At 27.4% G+C, this 11,398-nt stretch overlaps 2 protein-coding genes across 2 annotated transcripts in view; one reads left to right on the top strand and one right to left on the bottom strand.

Annotated features, from left to right (window-relative positions):
* Positions 1 to 3,900: 3,900 nt before the first annotated feature.
* On the top strand, positions 3,901 to 7,257 carry LOC119673419 (cyclin-J-like). Its single transcript, XM_038084690.1, has 3 exons — positions 3,901 to 4,235; positions 5,942 to 6,361; positions 6,427 to 7,257. The coding sequence occupies exons 1-3, from the start codon at positions 3,995 to 3,997 to the stop codon at positions 6,807 to 6,809; spliced, it is 1,044 nt and encodes a 347-aa protein (XP_037940618.1). The 5' UTR covers positions 3,901 to 3,994; the 3' UTR covers positions 6,810 to 7,257.
* Positions 7,258 to 9,598: 2,341 nt separating this feature from the next.
* Positions 9,599 to 11,398, bottom strand: part of LOC119679541 (solute carrier family 35 member C2-like) — a 5,806-nt gene continuing 4,006 nt past the window's right edge. The window contains exons 3-7 of the mRNA XM_038091957.1: positions 11,246 to 11,397; positions 10,891 to 11,178; positions 10,509 to 10,758; positions 10,274 to 10,449; positions 9,599 to 10,209 (exon numbers count right to left, since the gene is read on the bottom strand). Coding sequence (XP_037947885.1) covers positions 9,832 to 10,209; positions 10,274 to 10,449; positions 10,509 to 10,758; positions 10,891 to 11,178; positions 11,246 to 11,397 — 1,244 coding nt within the window. The 3' untranslated portion in view covers positions 9,599 to 9,831. The remainder of the gene's footprint in view (positions 10,210 to 10,273; positions 10,450 to 10,508; positions 10,759 to 10,890; positions 11,179 to 11,245; position 11,398) is intronic.

Here is an 11,398-nt window from a genome sequence, read left to right as displayed (position 1 = left end):
TATCCACTAAATTTGCATTTTGCATCACATTCTTCCCATTTTAGTTAATATCTTCCGAATCAATCAAATAGCGAATCTTAACATATAAGAAAGTTTTTATTTATATACCTGATTCTATGTATTTATTTTAATGTTTATTTTATTTAATTTTATATAAAATTGTATAAAATAGTATGAAAAAAAATTCATATATAAATTTTGTAAATATTAAATCTACAATAAAAAAATTCTATTAAATATTTGTAAATATTGTGGTTATTATAATAATTTTGAAGAAAAGATTTTATATGTTTTCAAAAGAAGGCAGTTGGAATAGTTTCACTTTTAACGTCGTTTCAAGTTTTAAGAGAGTGGATATAATGAAATAGATTATATATGAAAACAATATGTATGAAGATTTTTATGACCAGCGGTGATAGAGAAAATGCTACTGTCATACTTATGAAGAAGTAAACAAAATTTCATTGATATTCTAGCAGGTTTGTTGAAAAAAATATTAATTTTTTAAATTTATTTCATTATATATTAAGCCAGAAAAAGATTCGGTTCAGAATCATCCTGATCCACATTGAGTGACTAAATATGTGTTATTTACTGTTCTCATCCGAAATTTCTTTTTTGTCAGACGCGCAAGCTTTAATTTTCGTAGACTAGGATGAAACTTATTTGATTAAAATAAAATAAGGGATATTTTATAATTCTCCCAAATATATATTTTTATAATCATTTTTAACATGAGCTTGGATATAGAACATAAAAGAATTTAATTGTATTGAATTATTAGATAGATAGATAGATAGATAGATAGATAATAGGAAATTATAGTCTTAATGGAGTAGATTACTGTGACAGCAACAATTCTTTTTTACTGCTACAAAACTTAATTAAATAGAAGATATTCCGTTTTTCGATTGGAGCCATAAAACCTTGTTGAACAGTTTATAATCTCTTGGGTTAGAGACTTACCAAAATGTCTCTCCTGTATTAAAAATCATTCTTACAGTGCGATCATAAAGAACGTGACTAGTGATTTTATTCTCTTCCAAACAATGACTATATTTTTCTCAATAGAAGAGGAGAGAAATAGTGCGTAAGATATTTTGTAAATAATATCAACTTCTCCTCTATATATAATGAGCAAAAATTTGTTTTTGTAACCAAAAGGGTAATTAAACACGTTAGCCAGTCGAATCGGTAAACAAACCTTAATTATGGAGAATTAATAATAGGTTCTTTATGCAGCTTTTAAGTGTGACAAAAAACAGGAAGTTGCTCGCTTAAAGTGGCTAATTTGTACGCAAAACAACAACATTACTTTCTCTATTTAAGTATCTAGTTGTGAAGTTTTCAAACATTTTAGCGACTGCAGATGTTACCAAAGCGATAAGCGAACTATTGCTAACCTTGATTATAAAATTTAACGAATATTAACTAAAAAGTTTCAAAAATTTGAAAATAGTGGAAATGAAATATTTTAAATATACAGATGTAAGTATATACAAAGTTTTCTAAGAGTACGTGAAGAAAATATAATTGAAAGAAAATATAATTTAAAGATAAAATGTATCCTCAAATAAATAATAATTTTATTTTTTCTTTAATTTTGATTAATAGATTAAAAATTTTTAGGATACTTTTTCTTACTGACCTAACACGTTTTATATGGATATGCTTATATATCCTTACAAAAATTCACATAAGACCTTTTCTTTTGTAAGCATATCGCAAAAGAACAACATATACCCCCAATCTGAATCACATGGGAATGGGAGATTTTTCTCTTTTTCCAATTTTCCTATTCTGAATCATATGGGAATGGGAGTTTTTTTTAATATCTTGCAGAAAATCTTTCCCAAGCTAATTGTGTGGAAGATAAATTAAAAAATGATCAGATGTTTGAATATATTTTAATAAAATTTTTATTTTAATAAAATTATTATAATAAATGTAATATTTTTAAAGTTTTATTTTTTATCTAAAATCCAAAATTATTATATTTAATTTTTATTTAACATATTTTATTAAAATTATTATTATAATAAAATTATTATAATAAAAGCATTATAACAAATTTAATATATGTATTTAAATTTTTATGTAGTTATTTTATCTACACGGGTTTTTTTGCACAAATTAAAGCGTTAACTATTGTTATTTAAAACAATAGAATATTTAAAGGAACACAAGTTCTAGAATGAATGGGATTCCTTGAATAAATTTAATATAATTTTTTGTAATTATGCGCAGGTAAAACATTGCTTCTTTTTTATTATAACATTATGCGCAATTATAAACTATTATTACAGTTTATTCACAGATCGAAATATATTACATTTATATCTTAATTATAAAAATACATACGAGGAACTCAAATTTTAGTTAAAACATTAATTAACATTAAAAAATAAAATATATAATTAAAAGAAATAAAATAAAGTTTTTTATTATTATTATTATATTTATTTCTGATATTTTGTGCTGCAGATAAATAATGCGATTTTTAAATTTAAATTAACATATGATACGCATTTCTTTTCGTTTGTTGTGCTCATTTTCGCATTTTTCGCCATTAAAAAGTATCATAGTTGCCAAAGTACAACAAAACAAATTTGAAATTTTTGTTGTTTTAAAAACAGCTGTTTCCCAAGCAATTCAGAATAAGGGAGTTCTATTTGAAGGAATAACGAGGGAAAAGGGAGACTTATTCCTTGAGAGTATTAGTCTAAGCAATTATGCTATTTGAGCTGCTTATTAGTTAAGCGGTTTCAAAAAAACTTGGACTAAATAAGCCAGCAGCGTTATTGTTGCATAGATTATTCTAAAATAAGCGGATGTTCTTTTGTGATATACTTAGAAAAGAAAAGTCCTATATTTATTCCTAATAGGGGCAAATTCTAACATTTATTCCCGAGTAACACTATTTTGACTAACGTGACAAAGAACAGAAAACCTAACAACCGCGACCAAAATCAAATCGAAAGTTTCCATTTTCTCTCTTATTAAAGTCTTTCAATCTTTCATAACAAAATCAAAGATATTAAAGAAATGTAGAGAAGCAATCGACGAGCTAAATTGGTTGACTGATATTTCGTAGGGAACGAGAAAGATGACAGTTTAGCCCGCTCTTGTGCCTCCCTGGATGCGTCACTGGCGATACAGGTTTATATTACCCTAGAGACCATTAAAAGAAGTAATTTCCTCTACTTTCTGCAAGTTTCGAATAACAGATGGAAAGCACTTAGGTCATGTGCCACTTCCAGGTTAACATGGCCTATAATAACATGACCTATAATAAAAATAAATCCTCGGAACTGGTTATTGGTGTGGAACTCACGCAGAACTCACGTAGGAACTCCCCATAACCCTCTCTGCAAAAGTTATGGAAACCCGCAGGAGAAAGAAACCATAATACATTTTCTCTGTGAATGCCAGGCTTTAGCGTCTAGAAGATATAGGTTCTTAGGAAAATACTTCTCTGATAGTTTATCAGACTGCTAATCGGTGAAGATGAAAGACTGGATGGATTTAGTTTTTACTCTTCTATACTAGGGTTCTTGCAAGGAATGTGGTAGTAAAACAGCAAAAAATCGCTAATTGAGGTACATGGAAATTATCTGATGGCCAATGCAATCAACCTCTCTTATTTCTTTCTCCTCTTCATTTTTTAATTTGTATTAAAAATAAAACAGTTATATATTTAGACCCTGAGTTTGTGTAAAACATGACCCTACGGAAATAGAAAGTAACAAAATGCAAGTAATTTTTTACGTAGGTACGCGAATAGTCCTAGTATATTTTAATCAAAATAAAATGAAATGCATCACAAAAATTGAAATACATGGCATCACTCTGCTACTAAACGTTTCTTTATAAAAAGAAAATGGAAATCAAAGAGGAAACAGTGATTACCGTTACACGAAAATTGCATTAAACGTAAATTGCGTAAATGTCTACTTCTATTTCTGGATTTTTAGATTATGATTTAGATTATTAGATGTGGCGTCAAGTAAACTTTCAGGACGAAACAATGTTTGACCCGAACATGTGTGCGCAAAAGGAAGAATGCCATAATCCGTATAATAACGATATTTTAAAAAGGTTATTTTATTTGGAAAACGACATTACTAAGATTAAAATAAAAGATAAACATCATGAAGACATCAGAGTTCATTTAGTATTTTTAATAAAAAGTGCTTGTAATTTACTTAATTTGGCAAAGACTACATTGCATTTGGGTAAGAGAAATAATTGTTTATAATTTATTTATAATTACAACACACTTCTTAAATATATTTACTTATGCCTTACTTCCGAAATAGTATTCAAAATAAATTAAAAAAAATATATTATTTTAAGGTAAAATATTTTGGTAGATGGTATTTTAGTCCTTGTAAATTAAACAAAATAAATATAATCTTTATGTTGTATAAACATATGTGAAGACATTTAAATAAATTACTACAGAAATAAATCCGAATATCCGTAAACTTAATACAACCGATGTTGTATGTAGTTGTACAGTGTAGATAGGTAAGATACGTGTGTTCATCGACTTCATTTACTTAGAAAACGACAGACTTATGCCTCGCGCTGATTGTAACTTCCAAAGGCAACGTTTTGCCGTTTAAACTTTAACCAATTAATCAATTATCCTTCTATGATTTGTAGTAGAGTTTTGCACGTCAACAACTGCAGAATGTAACGTTACAAAGTTGTGTTCCGCGCGGTACATTATCCTTATATGATCCGCTGTGAGTCCCCGAGTTTTCAATTGGAAAGATTAGGTTAAATTCAAAAGAATGCCATTCAAATTAGAGTATAAGATTTTTTTAAGAAAAATTAATGTTTTTCAAGAAAATTAATGACGTTCTATTCGTCCCATGTAGAAAATTAGCCAAATCCAGCTTTTTTATTACAGTACGCTATTGTTTGACTACAGTTTGCCAGGGATTGGCCTTTGCACAAAGAAACAAAATAAGAAAGAAAAAATGAAACATTTGGTTTGGAAAAAGGAATTTTCTCTAACACCAAACAATTTTGGTTTTTCTTGAAACAAAAATTTCACTTATAGAATGCATTTTCCCATATTCGTAATGGCGCGTGATAATATTTTTATTCGAATTATAGAGAAATTCGAGTTATAGAAACTCGAGTTAAGGAAGCAGAATTATATTTAATTTGTTAGAAATTAAATATAATAGAAAATTTGAGTTATAGAATTTTCTAAAATATATTTAAAAATATCTCATTTTCAAGCCTACCACTAACACTAACTAATATTTGCAAATTTTCAATTTATTAATAAAATTTATTTTTTTCTTAAGAATTGCTTTATTATATTTAAAACCATACAAATATATAATTTATAATATATAATGAATTAGAACCTTGGTATCGTCACAGATTTTATTATCATATCTTCCCAAATCAGTTTAGTTGTTGAATAAGTATCTGGTATAATTGATTTTTTAGTTAATAATTATTAGTTTCCCAAGTCTGTATTCATTACTCTTAATTTATTTTTTTTTTTTACAAAAAATTTTCCCTTGAATGTCCATAAAGAATCTTTCAATATAGTTACAGGCTACTGTATATACAGCTTGTGGTTTCTTCTTCTTCTTTAAGAGTGTTATAATCGTAAATTGGTTTTCTTCAGTGTGTTATGTTTCTTTTTTTCCTGTAAATATTTTATATTTGGTATAAACTAACTTGGATGGTAGAATATGATTTTCCTGTTGAATGTCTTCAGTTCTAATTTTGAGTTCGACTGGTTGGTGCTGTTTCTCCAATTGGTTAATGCTGTCCTTCGATAGCTCTTCGATTATTGAGAGAATATAATGATATTAGAATATTATTGATATTTCATTTATATTGTATTAATGATAATTTAGAATTTTTAACTTCGTATTAATTGTTTACTTTTTTTAATATATATTTTTAGCTATATACCACATGGATATATTTCGAAGCTGCCATATTTTTTTGAGTCAGGTGAATTTAAAATTGGTTGCCATAAGTGCAATCTGTATTGCCGGCAAATTCGAGGAAACGGATATCACAATTCCAAGCCTTGCGCAAATGAACAAAATTTTCGAAACCAGTTATACTCTTAGCGAGTATAAAGAATTTGAGAAACGAATGTTACTATCACTAAGCTTTAAACTAAATTATCCAACCACGGCTTCATTTATTGAGTATATTGGCGCTCCTGTAGTTACTTTAAATGATTTTAGTTTATATGTACAAAATTCACAAAACGCAGTTTTCAAAAGAAATTCGACGTTGATTTTTAAAAGTTTTAGTGATATGTTTAATGTAGTAAATAATATGGTTGCAACAATTTCGGATCTATCGTTAAATAGTAAATATAATAGGATTACTTTATGTATACGTTTTATTAGAAAATTGATTATTTTTATATTTCAGTACATGATATACAATTTATAAATGCAAAACCATCTATTAAAGCAAGTGCATGTTTAGCTTGTGCACGGATTGTGACACATGTGGAACCAGCATGGCCAAGACATTTAATGCAAAGAACAGGGTGTGGTTTTGAGAAAATTCAAGAATGTGTGGGTATGTTAAAATGCTGTTACGACCGGAGTGGTTACAAATACAATCATGTAAATGCAAGTTCTCAACAGTTTGCAATAAGCCCTGACTCTGGTATATCTCTAGAACATTATAATAACCAAAAAGAATATGATTCTGAATCGAGTACAAATGACTCAATTGATGGACAATATATTGAAACTGAAGAAAGTATTATTAGATCTCCAAAATCTAAAAGAGCCCGTATGGATTAAGTATTTACAATACTTATTTTTTTTGTTGGGTACATTCATAATTACATTGAATGTCATTTGAGTACAGCTATAAATACCTTATTTAAATTTGAACATAAACTACTAATTAAGTGTTAAGTAAAAAGTTGTAGACTATTGTTGATCATATATTTAAACGAAAATTGTTGTTTCGCAAAAGAAAAGCTATTTTAAGTTTGAGGATAAAATAACTGTAAAAATATACGCGGCAAGCTAAAGAAATATATGTAAATGATGTTCACGATCTAGAGTTACGAGCTCGTCAACCACGTAAAAGTATTTTGTTGTATACTATGTTACCGACCACGAGTCACATAGTTATTCACGATAATGAATAACCACTTTAGCATACTTCTTTAAAACCGGTGTAATAAGGTACATATTTTAAATTTAAAATATATATATGTCTATAAAACTATATAGCGAAAATAGTAATAATTTATTTAGCAAAAAGTACTTTATCATAAATATATAATTTTATATATAACGAACTTTTGTTATAAAAAACCATTGGTATAGATTAACTTAAATATTCTATATTTTTGAAAAATCTATTTCCCTTCTTAACTTTAAATGAAATTAAAAAGATAAATGCATATAAATAATTAAAAAAATATTATAGCCTAAAAAAACCTGTAGAGCAGGAAAAAAAAAACATTTTTATTTATTGCAGTACATTTTTCAGTTTATCAGTTAGATATTAAATAATTATTTTGTATTTCAAATACTTAAGACAAATAACTTTCTGTTAAAAAAATATTAAAATTAGATAACTACTACAAAAATAATTAAAACCATTAAGACATATATTTTCCTTGAAATCTTTATTTTTTTCAATCAGTGTGCTTAATAATAAATATGTAAATAAGATTGTTTTCTCCATCACAATAAAAAATACAGACATCATTTAAAGCTATAAAATGTTGAGTACTTAATATGTGTTATCTACTTTATATATACTCGTACTTTTGAGTATTTTTAATGGAGTATATATTTAAAACGAAATCATATTAATTAGTATAATATTATATATCGATGTTAATTTTTAACTTTTAATAAATAATTTATAGAAAGAAATATAATGTATAATGAGTTTTAATTAATTTTGCAATTAAAATTAAAATAGTTAAAATGTCATTCTATTAAATCACATACCATCAGGGTAATGGAACATGAGTTTTAAATGTATTTGTCTTGTGATTCCTTTCACGTCGACTTTACAGATTCCTGAGGGTTATGTACACTGTAAATATGGTGTAGATCAGAACACTTATTGGCTCGCACTCAGGATTGGTGGATCGATTTGTTGAATGATTGAACAACGACTGTAGTGCAAATAATGATGATATGAAGAATTCATAGTTTATAAAGATTAAGTAGTTGTACATTGTTTTAAGACTTACTTCATATATATATCTCCGAAAATGTTGGTAATGAAACGTCGGGTTAAAAATAATAAAACAATTGTATCTCAAACAATAAGATTAGATTAGTTTAAATTAGGTTTTAAGTTTTTTCTTTTATTTATTTAATAAAACTCATTATTTAAGATCTGATAGGCCAACAGCTGATTTCAGGCAACTATACTTTTGAACATGTCCTGTTCAGTTCTCCACAGACCTAAAATCTCTACGGACGATATGAATCCTTATTTTGAAGTAAGTACTATTTTAATCTAATTGAGATCATGATAACACCAAGTGCTAAAGAGTTGCTTTTCACAACAATTTCTATTTTCCAATGTGTGCCACAACTGTAGGTGACCTCGCCATGAGTTTGCCCACATGGTCACCTATCGCAATACATACACTACTTTGAGTCCAATTGATCTATGATTCCGCCCCATGGAAGGGATCAGGTTTCACATCCACGCTCACATTCCATCTTTATCTCAAGGCGTATTGCCTTCTCTGTAGTTTATCTACATTCAATTTCATCTGAATCGATGTATTTATAATACCAAGAACATCAACAGCAGAAAAATAGAACTGATATTACTTTTATCAGCCTCACATTAAACTGAATGTCGTTATATATAACAGAGCAAATAGTCCCGATAATTCAGTTTATATTGCAAACATGACACACATTCAATTGATATCTGCCCTCAACAGAATATTTTATATTATATTATAGTTTGTTCGTTAATTAAAATTATTGTAGATTATTAATATACATAATATAACTACAAAGTTTATACATAAGTGTATGTTTATTTAAAAACTAAGAAACAAGAGTGACATTTTTCAATTTTTTTACACTAATAATAGTTTTTTTTTATGTCAATGACAACACAAATTTTTCAAATAATGCAATATAATAATCTGATTCATTTCATAAATCTATCTGAACTAGAAGTTTTTATATTCAAAAGTTTTAAAAGTTAAACAAGCATCTATATCATATTTCTTTCGAATTTCGGTATAGATATATGTTATTTTTATTAATAATTTTGAAATAAAATAATTTAAATAAAAAGAAATACAAAAACACGTTCAATATAAAGTAATTTTGTAGTTTATAATTAAAGGAAATTTTGTCTATATATATATATTTACATTAAAATAACTTAATTTATAAGTATATTTACAAAAACATTAATAAATAAATAAAAATGCTTCAATGGTACTTTATTTGCTTGTTAAGTGTATATACTTTAACTCAACAAATTTATATTTTTATTAAAACATATAGTACATAATGTTTTAATAAAAATCTACAACAATTACTTACAAAATTTAATAATAATATATTGATATAATATAAATGGAATACAAATTAATTTAACTAATTTACAGCATATACATGAGTTTCAAGTTTTGTTTTAATTAGCTGCCTTTCATGTCATATATTTTTGAGCAATATATGCTCCTCATTGGGTCTCAAAACTCTATTTTTTGTCATCTATTTCTGTTTTCTTAGTCATATTTTTAGCAATATTTGCTCATCGCTGAGTCTCAAAAGTTAATTAACCTTTCAACTCATATCTGTAAGAAATATTTGCTCATCGTTGCATATCTCGTCTTTTAAGTACATCAAATATAACGTCGGATGAATTTTGCTCTTTATGGCCATTATTTGAATCATCAGAATCTGTCTCGTCTAAAAGTGGAACTGTCAGGTTTGTGTGTGCTCTATGAGCTGTATTGAATGTTTGATTATGGTGCGAAGTATTTACACCATTATTATTTATAGTTGTGTCTAGGAATGTCAAATCATTATCATTGTGAATGGAATTAATGGCTTCTAATTTAACTAACATTGCATATTTATGAAGCAAATGACAGCATATACCAGCTAAACAAACAACTAAACCTAACACATTAATAAGTGAGAGTTGATCGCCATTGAATTCAAAAGCTAAAGCCAATTGACAAAAGTCCTGAAACAAAAAAACAATTAATATAATTATTAAATAAAACATTGCTATATATTTCATAACATACCTTAAATATTCCAGCAATTGAAAGCGTTAAGCTCGATGTTTGAGCAACAACTAAAAATTCACTTACTTCCATTAGAAAAGCAAGCATTGCACCAAATGTGATTTTAATTATAGTCATGTATATAACATCATTTGGTATTTCAGGTAAGCTCAGAAGAGCATCATATAATTTTGGTCCTATTAAATATAAAAAAACCAACTGTTTTAAAATTTTATTCATATGAGCACTATATTACCTTCGAATGCAATTAATGGTAAAACGGACATCATCATCCATGGTTGCATATAATATATCATATCAATTGGATTGTGCAAACCCAATTTTGATTTTTGCATGAGAAATTGCGCAAAACTCCAACGTATGCCACTGCTTAATGATGCTCCCAATATGAATATAAAACCCAATGCATTGAATTGTGTTGATTTGTATGTCAACATAAAAAGGCCTGTAGCAATTAGAGCAACAATAAAAACTAGCACCCAACTCTGTAAAAATATAGTCGTTATAAATTTTTATAAACAAAACACAAAGAAAACTCAGCATTTTAACTTAATCTTATCATTTGTATCACAAACAAATAGATAACAAATTAAAATGTTGAAAGTGTACATGTTTACCTTTTTTTCTAGACCTAGGATTATTGCAAATATTAAAATAAACACAATCGTTGATGATTTTGTCATAGTATATAAAGAAATCGTTACTAATTCTAAGCCCCAGTTAGAGAATCCTATATCTATGCCGCTAGCAATACCGGTTGGTGCCATATTGCGCAGAGATGTACGAAAATCAATTTGGACGCGAGTTTTTCCAGTGCGACATTTGTAAACCGCGCGCACAATGGCGGAAAGTATGAATTTTATCACAAGATGATATGAAACTATAGTAAGTGGAAATTTGATATTCTATAAAATAAATATGTAATTTTTTATAACACTATTCCAAATTATTTTAAAGTTGAACTAAACCTACCTGAACTAAAGCTTTTTGGTAGAATATCAAGCATATGGATAATATTAAATAAAGTACAACCGTACATAAGGAACCAAGTGCAAGTTGCACAAGAGGTGAACGCGGCAGATGTGCTATGTTTTGCTCAGCACCGCTTTGCTCATGCACAATATT

This window comes from Teleopsis dalmanni, chromosome 1 (genome assembly GCF_002237135.1).
Source record: "Teleopsis dalmanni isolate 2A chromosome 1, ASM223713v2, whole genome shotgun sequence".
NCBI lineage: Eukaryota > Metazoa > Arthropoda > Insecta > Diptera > Diopsidae > Teleopsis > Teleopsis dalmanni.
This window is presented reverse-complemented; position numbering and strand designations above follow the sequence as displayed.